This window comes from Gymnogyps californianus, chromosome 1 (genome assembly GCF_018139145.2).
Source record: "Gymnogyps californianus isolate 813 chromosome 1, ASM1813914v2, whole genome shotgun sequence".
NCBI lineage: Eukaryota > Metazoa > Chordata > Aves > Accipitriformes > Cathartidae > Gymnogyps > Gymnogyps californianus.
In genome coordinates, this window is record NC_059471.1 from 65,420,086 (window position 1) to 65,436,221 (window position 16,136).

Genomic DNA, 16,136 nt, shown 5'->3' on the forward strand with positions numbered 1-16,136 from the left:
GTGAAATAAAAGATGCCAATAAATCTTTCCTAAGTTTTTTCCGCCTTTCCAGACAGATCTAACTAGTCAGAAAATTGAATTTTTGTTTCTTGGCTTCAGTAGTTTAGACAAGTCCATTACTTAAAAATCCCGAAACAGACTAGCCAACAGAGTAAGAATTCAGAAGATTAATAGACCTGATTCTGTTGAAACTCATGTAAAGTAGAAAACAACTCACTCCAGCTCATGCGAAGAAAACAAAGAACAAAGCCCAGATTTGCTTCCTAGATCATTGCAACTTATTTGCTATAAAAATGAGACTAAAAAATCTTTAGAAACTATTACAGCAAGACTAATTCCATAAATGGATACTGCTGGATTACATAAAATTTGGAAGATTAAGTCAAAATACTAGAGAATCAGAAAAACCATGAGGCTAGATCAGGGTGAATTTCATTCCATGCTACAATATTCTAAGTCACCATTTACTTGGACTACTAGTGAAAATCCAGAGAACAGCAGCCAAGAGTGGTCTAGAAAGTAAGACTTTAGAAGACTGAAAAACCTAGTTAGTCAAAAGAAATGAAACCTCAAGGTAGAGGTATTTGTTTTGAATACCTAAAAGGTAGCTGCAAAGAGACTAATCCATTCTGTGTATCCAGTGCAGGCAGTATATGAATGGGATTAACATGAACAAAGGATATTTGAAGCTAGGCATTAGGAGAAAGTTTCAGAGTACAAAGGTTGCTGAATCTCCAGAGGGTTCTCCTCCCTCCGTTTTAAGAGTAGATTATGATTTCAGAAATTCTGCAAAATACAGTCAATCCTTTCCCATCCTGAACTAGATGGCCTGTTGAGGTCCCTGCTAACCAACATTCGATGCTCCTTCATTAGTTCTAATTTACTTGTGTAGCATACAGACGTAACACGATGCAACTACAACTTAAGAAACAGAAATTTCAACATATCCGTTTTGGTCAAAAAGAACAGCTCATTCTCCAAAATCTGTTTTAAATTTGCGAGCCCCAAAAGGACAGTAAAGGAAATTTAAACAGGAGCAAATTAAAGTTACGCAAAGATAAAAATGACCAAAACAATATGGTGTTGACTGACCACCTAATTTAATAAAACTCCAAGAAGTAATTCTATTACTTAGAAAAGTTATTGAACAATAACTCTACTTTGAAAAATGGACTGTAAGACAGACTACAGTTAAGTCACCTTTTCCCAAAGGAATGTTGATATAAGTTGCCAGAGGCATTTGGAGATGCACAAACTAAGATGCAAGTGTGTAAGGCTACAGGACCAAACTCTGGGAAAGAAAAGTTTCCCAGAAACAGAATAAATGAACTTTAAGTTAGTTTGTCAGATTTTAAAATGTAATGACCTTTGATATTTTTAGATCAGTCCCCTTCCCACCTCACTCTTAACAGGTAGACAAAGATGTACTTGTTCTACAGGAGTATTTTGGAAGCGCTGCATAGGTTTTCAAAGGACTCAAGCACATTGGATACAACATTCTTGCCTCTGAGTGTTTAGAAATGCCTCTCTTGAAAATCTGAGTCTGAATTTAGCCTATCAATTTCAAGAGAACTTCCTGTGTTCAGAAGTTAGTCATGGAAAAAAGAGGAAAAAAAAGTCCAATCAAATAAAAGGAGATTACAGGACCTAGATTACTTTAGAAACTGGTTGGCCAACTGCTACGAAAGAGAACACAACTGTTAAGTTCTCTCTGCTCCCTCTCAGTGGGAACACTAATTTGAGTATCTTTTCTATATCCAGTTGTCAATTTCCATTAATTTAATCAAAGCTTGATTATTCTGGGACGTTGAAATCCTTTCAAATTTCAGTTAAACTGGCTTGCATTCCAATATTAATGGGAAAGAGAAAAGGAGAAGTTGACAGAACTGGCAGAAACTCTTCAGTCTCACTTTCTCAAAAACAGGCTAGAAAGATAAAAAAGACCTACTACTTCAGCTGATTTTTCTAGCCTTCTCTAGGAGGAAAAATCTGTCAGTGGGAACACAAAAGGCAGCAAGAGCTAGCCATGCTATAGAAGCTCATCGTAACAAAATACAAATAATCCAAGAAAAGATGGCTAACTCAATTAGCCACATGCACAAAGTAGGAAAGAAAATACTCTTAACAGGTATCACAGGCTTTTACCAGACTGGAATAGTTTTATATATTTCCAAAATATGTAGAAATACTGCCATCACTGTGAGGATTCTGAGTGCATAAGAGAAAAAATACAGTCTTATACAGTCCTTCTAGAAACCCTGAAGTGAAGTACTTGAATGACTTAAAAAGCTGGGACATCTACTAGACCATTCTTTAAAAGCGCTTATCTGGACTTGGAGAAGAACTACCCTGTTACAGCAGCAGTTACAAGGAACTGGGAACACATCTCTTGCTAAATCTGCAGCGTATGGTCTACCTCAAATGCTGCCAATGTCTGAAAATGAAGCAGCTACCTCAGCTTAGTCCACGAGCTAAGAATATAAAAGCCACTACTGTAAACAGACTCCATTATAGGAATGAAAATAGAAATGGTATATCTAGAAAACAGAGATATCCCTTGAAAGGTACTTCTCTTCATTTCTCATAGCTGCCTACATAAAGGATTTGACTAGGTAAAGGATATTATAACTGAAAGTAACTTCAAGACCCGGGCTGTGAAAGAAAAGCAGTGAAAAAAACCATGTAAACCATTGGACAACACGGACAGAAAAGACCTCAAAATTTCACGTCTCTTGAAAAAAAATCTTCTTTTCCACCCATCCTCCATTTTTTTAATAAGTTAAAAATCCCTTCAGTACTAGTTTTGATCTTTTACCCTAAACACCTTGAAATAGTGGAAGCTCCAAAGAAGCTCAGAACACACTGTTCGAAATTAAATCTTCAGGCAAGCTGTCCTTTTGTTACTGCTAATCATACAGCAAATACGACAGCTCTATTTCTGTAACTGCATTACTTAGAATTTAAAAATGAGTAAGGAAATTACCTGCAGGTTTTGTGGGTTTGTTTGTTTGTTTGTTTTTGGGGGGTTTTGGGTTTTCTTCCCTGACAAAGATGCCCAACTTGAGGACAAGCTTACGTTTCTTTTCAGGGTTTTTCTCTAAGCTAGGCTACCTAGCTGAAACAAGACTAGGCAAATAACAAGCTACATAGACTGTATTTTTCAAAGATGATCTTACGAAGGAAGAAGCTACTAGTAAGGAAGGTGTGGAAGAATGGAAGAAAGTCATATTAAAGAAAAGAAAATCAGACTAAGCCTTGAAAAGTTACACGCATTTTATGATTAGTCAGTCTTTAATTAAATAGTATTCATTGACTTGGTGCAGTATTTTCTAAAGTTTGGCCTAGTTACTGTCAAAACAGACAGCTGTGCTCCAAAAACTTAATTCCCTCTCTCTCTCCAGTTAAAAAAAAAAAAAAAAAAAAAAAAAAAAAAAGTCAAAAACCAAAGACATCTCTGAAGGACGTCAGTCCAGCTACAGGAACAGGTGGAAAAACTGAAGAAAGGACACTGAAAACTAAAGCTCTGAAAATATAATTCCCTTTTTGGCACCTACTCCAGACAGGAACATAGAGGAAGGCTTGAACTGACAAACAGGAGAACAATTCCTTACTTAACCTTACCCAGGCCTAAATGCAGTTTTGGTAAGCGGTCAGAAAGTCAGTTCACTCTACGCTTAGAAAACACATACCTTGCATCGTTTCCAAAGCCATTCAAGTATTTGAAAAACGAATGAGTCCTGTTAAGATTCTTTCACTTGGCAGTATTTTTTTGCTTTATAGTTTATTCATTATTTCCATGTAATTCTTATTACTAGAAACAAATTAGAATCATGAAGCATGATATTTTTTTACCCTCAGCCTTCTTGTAGGCTAAAATCCAGGAGCTGGGAACGATAAAGAAATATTGTTTTCCTCAAAGTACAGAGTATGAGATGCTAACTCCAAAGCAAAAGAAGAAATACAAATGTAATTGGAAAGATACATTTTCGTATTATAAAGTTATTCTAAATAGAAAAAAATCCATGAGAAAAGTTGAGGGAAGTCTGGATATGGATCAGTAGAAGTAGGTGATCTTGAAGTTCCTTGACAGATTACATTTAACACTTGAATTGTTCTGTAGTGACAGGTGTTTTATAAATAAACTCAAAACGTGCACTGTTGTATTAAAAGTTAAAGCTCTGACTTTTGTATATACATTTATTTACACACCTTCTACAGTGCTTAAAACAACACTCTCATAACACATTTTTCTTCTTCCATCAAGTGATGTCCACAGGCAGTCTTCAAAACTGACTAATCTTGGCATGAAGAGGACTTTTTTTTTTTTTAAATCTGGTTTTCTCCCTTCGGTTGACACGATCAGAACTCCCATTTTAAAGGCCCAGTTCATCTGAGAGTCCTGGTATCAAATTAAAGCAGCTATAAAGAGGACACTGATGAAGCACATGTTTATATTTCCTTCTTCTGAAATGCTTTTAAAAATGCTGGCTGTGAGCGGAATTAAATTGTTGTTCAAAAACAAGAGAGATAAATATGTTATCTGACCAAACAGGACTGGTATACAGAAACATGAAGTTAACTTTCAGTTTAGCTTTAGTTTAGGAGGATGTTTTTATTATTTCAGTCTAACCACAATTTGTTGTTTGAGAAGTTCACTAACGGAAGGAAACAATCTGAGGCAAGCTCTCAAAAAATACGCAAGACACTTCCACTATGATTAAGTTACAGAAAGTAAAAAACCCAAAACAAATAAAACAAAACTTAGAGTTGTTTAAATATGACTACCTTGATGTAAGAAAGATTTACTTCAAGATAACTTACAAAATTTACTCTTAGAAGGATCTGTAGAAAGAAAAGATAAAGACTTGTGCTTCTCGCATTGCATTATAAGTTATACTGAATTTACTTAGAAAGAACTTCATTCTAATTTGTTTCAATTGGTCATATTTTTTATACTTACTGGAGGAAAAAAGCAAGTACATTTCTATGTGTCTTTAACACAGAAATACATTTGAAATGCACTATCTTCCACTTATAATGTCACATACCTTGAAAAACAAAACAAATGTCTGCTACAAAAAGTCAACAGTAAATCTTTTTGAAAAAAACATTCATATATGTAAAAAAAAAAATCCCCTAAATGTTTAATTTTAAATAGTGATTACATCACCTACAGCTTACTGTGTTTTTGTTAATGCCATGCGACAATCTAAGAAAATAAACCACAGTTTTCGTATATCAATGTAATATCTGTTAAAAAATACTGATCTCAACTTATCTATTGTTAGTTTACAAATAAAAATAGATAATTGTAAATTAGGGTAAGCAAAGCATGCAAATCTATAGATTCTATATCTGAATTCCTAGATTAGCATTAAAACCAATCACCGCAACAAATACCTCAACAGTATGCCTTGTGTGCAGAAAGGAAGCGATACTGAACATTCAATGCCACAACTGTAAGGTTTTCGGAGAAGCACCTGTGGCAGTTTCAGCAGTTTCTATATGGAATGCTCCCCCTTTCTAGGATTACTTGAAAAAATCAAGTCAATTCGAATTACGTAGCTGTAAAACATTGACATGTGTAGTTTTTACAGTTTCAGAATCTTCTGTTTGATTTAAACGGGCAATGGTGCATAAACAGGAAACTTATATCATAAGGGATCACATATTTGCAGGCAACATTAAGATTAAAAGTTACATTAACATACATAAAGTGCTGTAGCACATTATTCAATATGTAAGCCATTATCATGTGACCACCTTAACAACAAGATACTAAGCCTTTTATGCCTTTAAAGCATTATTACTTTCATCCTGAAACCAATTTGTCAGTTCTTCACTGAAATTTATATAGAATGGATTAAAATTACCGGTCAACTCATGGCTTCAATTACTTTAAATTTAGTAGGCTGTATCTCAAAAGAATTAGTAACTATTCCTATACAAAAATTAGCAGATACAAGGATTAAAACAAAACAAAAGAAGAAAGAGAAAAAAGATCAGAACACTAAAAAGCCCACAGTGAGAAAAAAACGTTTCCTATATAAACATCAGTATACTAGTCTAAAATTTCTAAAGCAAAATGATTTTAAAATACTAAACTTTAAGTGTTTTAACCCTTTGGTGTCCAAATACAAAAGTTGCAAAATAGTTTCAAACATTTTTTTTTTCCAGATACCAAGAGAAAAATATTCTCAACTAAACAGACGTGTGTCACTGCTGGGGACAACTATAAAAATTCATGCTAGAATTACACACTGGGCATCTACAAAAGCACAAGTTGGTGCCAAGTTTTTATTTCACAACAAAACATGTGGCAGCTGAAATTATTTTAGACTTTTAAAAACAATGGTAGAGGTTCTCAGAACATCCTCCAAAATCATAACAAGGTGAATATACTGGAAAGAAGGAAGCTCTTTTTTGTGAAGCCACTTTTTGCACATCAAAATCAAGGTTCACTATGAATTATGCAGCTATAATCAGCTCCTAGATACTTCAACTCACGACTGAGCAAATGCTGGCAGAAGAAAGAATTCATTAACCATAGTAGGCAACATTAGAATTACAAGCATGACCCTCAGGCGGTGATTTATTGCTGTATCTGTATTCCCATTTATATGCTTTAAGAAAGACCTCAAACAGTGGACTTCGATTTTCAGTCTCTCTCGTAAAAATGATTCACATTTCCAAGTAAACTTTTGCCTGAACAATATAGGCCTATCTGACTTAGCCTGGCATCAGCAATCAACAATATTTTAAAATTCATATCTGATTATGTAAGAAGTGATTCCTAAACACAACTCACAAAAGGAAGGTATGAAAGACTATGGTAACTCTTAAAAGAACAGTCTGATTGCAATACAGCGTAACAGAAAAGACCTTCTCTATTAAAATGAAAATAAGTATTTCCTAGATCACTAGCAAAAATGAATTCCAAATAAGCATCTTTTTAGTACTGCAGCCACTTTAAGTCCAAAGACAACGTAAGAGTTACTTAGCCAGCCAACTTTATGAAAATGAGAACTATCATTGCTGCTGCTATCAGGTTTCTGGAAACAGACCAGGAATTGCAGATAAAGTTACTTACAATGAGGAAAGCATTATGGAAGAATATTAAGGAAAGGTTCAGTGCAAACTCTGACTTGAAAAGATAAACAGCCTTGCAACACAGATTCTGCCAAGATGCCTCTAGTAGCAAATAAAATCATGCTATTTCTCCTCAACATACCAACTGAAAACCAATGATAGCCTAGAATTAGAAAAATTAAGAAAGAAAGCTTCTCTCAAATGTGCCAAACATGGAAGAAAGTTCAAGAGATTTAGTACAAAAAGCATGGACAGTAAGAGCTTGGGAATAAAACTAAAGAAAAGAGGTAAATGAATTTTGAAGTATTTTTGTGCCAAAAGGGGGAAGAAATCAAGAATGAGAGGACTAAAGGTATTAGATGGATTCATTATTTTCCCGTAACAGGCATGGAAAGGGAGACTATCAAACTACACAAAATTTTATTTTTTGTGACAAAAATGACTCCATGCTCTTACTCAAGCAGACAGAAGATCTTTCGGATTAAGAAACTGCTGAAGTGCATAAAACCACTTTAAATGAGCTTCACAAAAGACTTTTTTCAAATCAGATTTTCCTTCATTTGAAACAAAAATTTATCTACCATGTATGAGCAACATCAAGCAAAATACAAAGAAGGAAACAGAAGCTGAAACAGAAGAGTAGCATTTTCCCTAAGTTATAGCTGCCAAAGCTCTTCCACAGTTTGCTAAGCCTCCATGCAATAAGATACATTTTGTAACCTGTAGCACGTGACACACATTAGAAAACTTTCCTGACCAACTTGAACATGTTCTGGGCCATGCCACAACTGTTTAATGTTTTCTGTCCAGGTTCAAAGGTACTAGTTGAACTATGATCAACTTTTCAGTAAAGACACAAACTAGAATAGCAAACAAAATCCAAATCAACACAGCAGAAGTTAGAGCAAACGCGTTGCAATTAACGATTCTCTCATCACATAGCCAGTCCAAAAGCACAGCACCTGTACAGATCATCACCACCATCGATGTCTGGACTAACCATCAGAACTAATCAGACTATTGTATTTGGGAATACACTGCACCCTTGTTTCTTCCACTGTATCTCATTTGTGCTCTGGCCAAGTTCTACTTCATAACACTTTGGTTTCTCCACCTGACTTAACCGCACCCAGCTTTCTGTTGCCAGTAATAGCTTATCTTACAGAAAAAAATAACCTATCTGAAGGGAACCTGCACAGTGAACATTAGCACAGCATCACATGGGAGTGAAGGCAGATCACTCCCAACAAAAAATCCTAACATTCCTGTCAGAAATCTGAGCTACCCTCATTTAAAAGTCTTGGTAACACTTCAGTGTTCTTTATCCAGCTCTTTTGGACTGAAGAAAAGCCGAGAAACCAGTGCTATAAATCACAAAGGCTTGTCACTAATGAATAAGCTCCCCTATCAAGCTGACCCATATGCTGTGAGCTTCCTTTATGTTCCAGAAAGGTCACAAAATATCATTGTTTTAATGACGGATTTAACTTTATTCATAAAAAGTACAACCTCTCACATTCTTGTCTATTTCTGAACTGATGTCAATAACTATTGTCGTTATTCCATCCCCACTAAGAATAATCCACTCTCAAACTGAACAGGAACTCAGTGGTAAGAGTTTGCCTCAGCTTCCTGCAATTATTCAGAACAGCTGTAACTGAAAACTACCCTTTTCCATCCCAGTTTACTGTAAGACTGAGCCCCTCTCTTCCACTTTTTATCAGTTACCCATGCATGTATGTTCTGCTTCAGTATTTCCAAATCCTTCCTTGAGACTAAATCCAAATTACTGCCTTACTTCATTGTCACAACCTCCTACAAACCACATTAAGTTCTTCTACAACGATGGCAATCAAGTGTGAAACCAAACATGGAAGAAGTTAGCAAGCTTTACTTGTAATTATTTTGCAGGCGAATTAAGAGTTTCACCACTGAAATGTACAAACCACTTTGACTTTGCCTTTCCATAAGAATTTACATAAGGTGGGAAAGGAAGAATGAATTCCAGCACCTGTAGCCTCCATACTGCAGAATGGTCACTACAAGAATACTACAGTGACAGCCCTTAAAATGCTTGTTACACATATACAATGAAAGAAGAACAGCCACATTTTTCCTCAATATACTGCACTGTCTAATAATGCAACAACAGTAGTTAATCCATCAGTTTAACTGCTATCTGGAGAGCAGACAATCAGGTTTGCAAAATGAATGGTGTATGAAGTGGTCTGAGATTGAAAAGTACCAAACAGATTATATAATTATATATACTGATTAACTGGTAAGAACCGCTCTGTTGAAAAAGCACCTAAATCATATTCCTGAACAAATAACCAGTAAGAACCTGAAGCATTATTCTCAAGATGAGGTTAATGACCTTAAGAAAGTAGGATGTTGATTCATCTACACTAAATCAATGCAGCAGTACAGCTTCCAAAGTAAAAACGTGACACAGTAATGGCACTTCACAAGCATGTTAACACCAGAAATGGACTGCAGTTTAATATGAAAAGTTTGGTAGTTAAGTTAGCTAGGTAAGAAGAGCAAGCAAATGTTAAAAATCTACAAGTACCTGCTAAGATTTTAAGGAATCAGGAAGAAATCCAGAAACTAATGGAGATCATCTCTGAACCCTGAGACCCTTCAAGAGAACAGGCCATGTAAGTTTCCCCTCCAGACTGAAAAGAAACTGAGGGTTTACAATACAAAGGAATGGCTGATTTCTGCGTTATCATCATGAAATCTACACATCACTCTTCTTCTGTCTCTTCACTAAAGGTGGCTGAACTTCAGAAAGTCAAGACATCTCAAAAGTACAAATGAGAAGAACAAAAGCTGAGATATCACAGGAGTGGTCATAATTAAAACGTGAAACAGACTTCACTTCAAGAATTTCACAAAGGGCTAATCCAGCGGCACTAAAAAAATCCACATTGGACAGATTTCTGTTTTGGAGGATAGAGAGCAGTTGTGAAGAAGAAAGTAATGATGCTTTTTTTTAAACAACACAATGCAGTTCGTGACACATGAATTTGCAAAGAAGAATTAAAATTAAGCCACTGTCAAAGAATGAGAATAAAGTTTTTGCTGAAAAACTAAATACCAGAGATAGGACATTTCTGGCATTATAGAAGGGAACTGAAGGAGTGAATTTACACATTCAAATGAATGCAAGACAGCTTTAATGAGAAAGTGGCTGAAGTGTCTGCCTAAACTAGATCAACATCACGATATGAATCTGTCATCTGGTAGAAACAGATGTACTGGTATATTTATCCCAGCATGTCAGCTCTTCTCCCCAAATCTGGAGACCAGAGTATAGGAAACCAGAAAGGAAAGTATCTCTTTGGGGTCTTGTAGCATCCCATCACGGTACACAAACCAATTTTTCCAAAAACCTTATGATTTCTGGCAGGGAAATAAAAAGTTTTCCTATGCTACTGTTCAAGCATCTTGATCAACAAAACTCTGAAGCAATCAAGTACTTGTGTTTAATTGGATGGGTGCATACCAAGCCACATCCCATCCCACAAGTTACACTTCTTTTTATCCCAGGATAATACAGTGTTTCAAACTTCTCTCCTAGCTCTAAATCAAGTCACTAAGGAATACACAACTGTTCAAATGACAGTTGCAGAAGAATTTTTATTCAGAAATAAGTGGACACAATGCACAAGTGAACTGCATGAAAACAGACATGAAACAGAAGAAGTGAGTTCAAATCAGTATAATTAACAGCTGCCTCTGTGTATTATTTTTTTGATTCAACAGCATCCTGTGTTTATAGCTGAATTTTATATTTATATATATGCTGTGATGCAATCTATGCAACTATATTAATACCCAGCATTTCAAAAAATAGGGTAAAAGAGCAAAACAAAACATGGCACCAAGAAGGCTTTTCCTCCATAAAGAGCTGTGGACACTTGTTTGTCATCATGAGAAATAATACACAACCATACATAAATCGCATAATTATGCTTTTTAGTGAAAATCCAGCAGTTATTATGGATACTTTAAAAGGTACTATCCACATTAAAAAGTCAGTTACACAGCAAACCTTTTCACTCATATGAGGACATTGTGACCACCTGCTTCCCCCTCTTCAAGGGTCCATGAATACCATAGTTAGTGGAGCAACCATTTTTATGGCTGTAGGACATACTGTGCACAGAATATGCTTCAGCTAAAATGAGAAGGTAAATACCACAAAAAAAATCAAAATATTTTCACTAGGGTACAATTATTATTTTTTAATATTATTAAAAATTTACACAGGAATAGAGACCCAAATTCTCTCTCATCAATTAGGAAAACAATGCAACAACTTCATGAAATTTAGAGACTGCAACATACTGTATTTCTCTGTAAAAGCAATACACTAACAAGCCTGAAATAAAGTAAACTAGAACAATGCAAGTGAGGCAATTTTATTCAAACTAAAATTCTTCCTTTTATCCTTACTGGACTATTGTCAATATTCTTTGGCTTCCAATATAACCAAAGGAATGAATAAAGTAGAAATATGGTAAACACTGGTATCAAAGATTACACTAGTCCAAGTTACTTCATTTTAACAGCAGTATTTCAATAATCACTCATTAATAAAAAATGCATTTCTTGCAATATTACACTACTGATTACTAGTGTTCGTGTAATAATGAAATCTTAACATCCCTGTTCTACTTTCTATAAAAAACTAGGGATGGTGCAATACTTGATGTATACTACAAATATCAGGTATAAGCAGTATATTTGACTATTTGCAGTCACAAGGGATATTCTCTGCATCTTCACATAACTAGATTTTGATACCATAACTGTATGAAGAAACAAAGAAAAAAATGGATTAGAAGACCTAATCCCCGCTAAAAAAGGCCATATTCACCATCAGTACAGACCAGCACCTCAGTTCTAGTTAGTGCTTAGTTCTGTATTTAATAAAATTCTTGCCTTGGTCCTATATAGTCAATTATCATTTCTGTTAATATATACAAATTAGAATTCAAACACATGGATAAAATCCCTCTTTCTTCTAACTGAAGCCATCAAATAAAGGAGTCAAAACTTTCAAAGCATCTACGGTTTCAAGATGTTACAAAAATCAGGAAATCACCATAACCGTTAGAGATATGGGGCCAGTTTTCAAACCCAGATAACCCAAAATTAATCAATGTCAAAAGCATATACATGGATTTGGCCTAATTTAACATACTGAGCCTGTAAACTAGATTCTATGGCAAAAAATCCTCACCCCAATCAGTCAATGGCTAGCTCTCTCAGGTGACAGGGCCAAGTCCTGATCCTCCTAATGACTAAACATGGGTTGCTCTACCAGTCTGTTGCATTTGCATCCCTGATTTTACCATTTCCTGGACAGGATCTGATATTTAATTACCTATAGAACTTGTGACAAGTCTATCCTACTGAAACACAGATGGAATTCAAAGTTAGAAAACTGAGAATTCAAATTATTTCCTGTTCACTACAACTGCTATAAACCTACGCTACTTCTGCTGCAAATAGCTTTGGTCAAAGGCAGATATCACTCTCCAAGTTTTACAGAAATGTTTTGCCTATGGCTTGCAAATACGATGTTTAAAAAGCAGAATTTTAGTTCTGCAAGTTAAAGTTGCAGCCACATCTCCAACCTCAGTTACTCAGCTACTTATTTTGAAAGTCCTATGGATGTAACACATCCTCTTCTTTACACTAGACTCTTAACTCACTCATTTCACATTGTTTATGCAGTTCCACAACTTCTCTTTTGATTGGATACTTTGTAAAAATCACAAGATTACATACTAATTGATGATGATAATTAAGGTTTGCTCAATTCCACAGTAAATTTAAATCCAAGTTTATCTTAAGATATCTGAACGTGAGTGCAAAACGGGAATTTTAAGACTGATTTCATGAACTTGTCAATAACTGCCTAAGTTCTTTCAGTGTCATTTTTCTATGAAGCAATCTCTTCATATAAAGCAATTTGTTCATTACTATTAACTTAAAAGGTACTATATTTCCTGAATACTCTATGATACCGTTGAAAGAGTTAAATTTTATGGTAGATTTATCAGGGCAGCATTACAAAAACAGTAAGATGGAAACCAAAGGGTAAAACAAGGAATTAACTACATGATTCTTATTTCACTTACAACTTAGAAGTTTCATATTGCAGGTTAAAACACAGTAACTAGTTACCATTTAAGATAATAAGGCTAGTTCTAATTAAAACAAATTGCTAAAATATTTACATTATTATAAGCCATAGAGCTTATACTCAACATTTCTAGGTGGAAACTGCATCCATTTTGTCCATGCTGTAAGTTGCAAAAGTTTGTGAGATTTTCTGAATGTTTTTGCAGTACATAAACCTTTAAAGAAAAAAGTTAACAGGGCAAATACACAATATACTAACAAACAGCATTAAACTAACTGCAAAGAGTGTGTGATATGCTATTTTGCACATAATGTTGCTTTTGCATTGTTTTCTGTATTTATTCACCAGTGCAAGGTGTAAATTTGTGTAAAAAATAACTACATGCTGGATAAAGTGTATAATTTGGGGTCATCTGACAGAAGCGTGATAAATATTTTAATATATCAGATATAAATGTAGCACACTGGTATCACTTAAGTAAAATAAGCTTTATTACTAGACACGCAAAATATCTTGGGCTTCATTACAGTTGAACATGTCTAGCTGTCTTTTAATCAGGTGTCTGCTGTTTTGACTTTTCTTTCTGACATTAGTATCTATGTTTACTGGTCTAAGTTAGTTAGCTAAACACACAACAATCAACAACAAAAAAAAATACCTCACTTACTCTATTTGCGCACCATGAGCCACAAGGGCACTTATGGAATCCATACTACCAGACCGTGCTGCTTTATGAATAGGAGTTTCACCAACATAATCCTGTAAAGACAAACTACATTTTGTCAAGCATAATCTTTCTAAAAATTAAAATCTTATTTTTACATTACTCATTTTAACTAAGAAAGCAGATATATAAAAGCAGCATTTGTTAGCTAGCAAATGCATCAGGTACCTTATTACCATTTTAAAGTTTGCAGTAGGCTGTCGTGTACATTAGATATTTAGCAAGAAATAATGCTAAGGGCATCTAACTCACAAGATAAGCCTTATCCAATAACTAGGCAATCAGCAGAGTCGTATTCAGCAAAACTTGTTAAAAACCCCCACAACATACGCCACCGTAACAAGTTACTCTAACACCTTTATTTCCTAGCACTTTTGTTTCCCAATATGTTGGACTGAGCAAGCAATCCTGAATTCAGAAGCAGCATGGCCAAGTTTGTGGGACTATACTGCTTTCAGATCTTGCTGACACACTTACACAGTACTGTACTGCACCATAAATACTCACCAGGTAAGGAGTTATGTATGCATAACTCTACTGTAATAGAAGTATGTCCAAAGTTCACAGGACAGGCCAGATCTCTCCTGAGACATACACATTGACTCATGTCCTATACGCTTTTCTTTTCTATCTTTATCCATTTACATTCCATTATTGTAACCAGCACAGCCAATCATTTAATCTTTTTGTATTATGTGCAAACATACTGGGAGTAGCGTACTGCTTTTCAAGCAACTCCTCTCTACACACTACCTTCACAGGTAACAGGGAGAATCTACAGCAATTTTACAAATGCAACTGGCAAGCAGCAGGTAAATTCCATGCATCATGATCTACAGGCTGCAGATGAAATTCAGTACTTGCAATTAACCATCAGTATTAAGAACCACAGAGAAGAATCTGTAATGAAATATGGCCTTGAAGTACAAAGTAAATGTTCAGTTACTGGTTTGTTATGTGACTTAATTATCACAGTCCTCAACGCTTCCAATGCATAGCAAGGTTTTTTTTCCTTTCTTCCCCATCCTCTTTCTCTCCAAATTTTTGGCAGACTTCACTTGTCTGCTGGACTGGTATCAAACATGTTCTAACTGTATGTGCCTCATTTTTGCTTCCCCATTCCTTTTATTAAAATATCGACACTAGCTATTAAAGTAACACAGCACCTTTACTGACTCGCCAGTCTTCATACACAACAGTGTTCACACCTAACTCTATAGTATCGGTTACTCTTTAGCTCTATTCAAAAATGTGAATATATTCAAAATATAATCATACTACCATCTTGATAGATAGAAGGTAACAAGTGTTTTGAATTGTCTGCCAAGATTCTGAGAAATTAAATCACATCTTTTAGACCATGTAAATATAACTTGAAAATGAATTTTTGATTACGTGTTATATACTCTCAATTTTCTACTTGCCAATTTTATTTCATGGTAAAATATTTTTATAACAAGTTACAAATTCACTGAGGGTAAGCCAGTTTACCAGTGCTTAAGACATATATTCAGCCAAACAGTGAACCACCTAGCACCCCCAGCAGGGAACAATAATGGTACCAGACAAAGTTTGCCTTCTTATAAACTAAGGAAATTTGCTGAGGCTGACATAAAGCGTGGAGACAGAAAAGAGCAGAAAACTCCTTGGAGTCCTTAGTGATTAGAAAAGAGCCATACAGTCCTTCTTCCAAAATGGCTGTTTGCAGCTGATGAATAGAAGACTGCTTTCCAATGAAGTTTATATAATTTCTCCTATGTATAACTTTTCTTGAAGTTACAGGAAAAGAGAGATGTTTAACAGAGGGCACAATTTTATTAACCATCATACATGGAAATTCATTTGGCACTAATTTATCCAGGAATATTTTCTTCACAGTGTAATACATTTTCTTATCATGGAAGCTGTCTTTGATTCATCATTTTGTTATGGTTTCCCTTCCCCCCCCCGCCTTTTGTTAAAGAGGTAAAAGTGTAGAAAAGAAGTGATTTGCCTCTTTTGTTCAGCATCAGTATTTACAATCCCAACCTTAACTTCGAAGATAATCATTCAATATGAAGTTCAGTTTAGGGAAAGTTAGCTGAACTAGCCATGCATATGACAAAGATGACAAAAATCTCTACTAACCCCATAAACCTAGCATGTTGCCCACCATAAGAT

General features: G+C 35.1%; 1 protein-coding gene across 1 annotated transcript in view; it reads right to left on the reverse strand.

Moving 5' to 3' along the window:
* The window catches only part of ANKRD10 (ankyrin repeat domain 10), a 38,331-nt gene that overhangs the window by 9,555 nt on the left and 12,640 nt on the right, over window positions 1-16,136 (reverse strand). Inside the window, exon 3 of the mRNA XM_050906240.1 lies at window positions 13,920-14,011. Coding sequence (XP_050762197.1) covers window positions 13,920-14,011 — 92 coding nt within the window. The remainder of the gene's footprint in view (window positions 1-13,919; window positions 14,012-16,136) is intronic.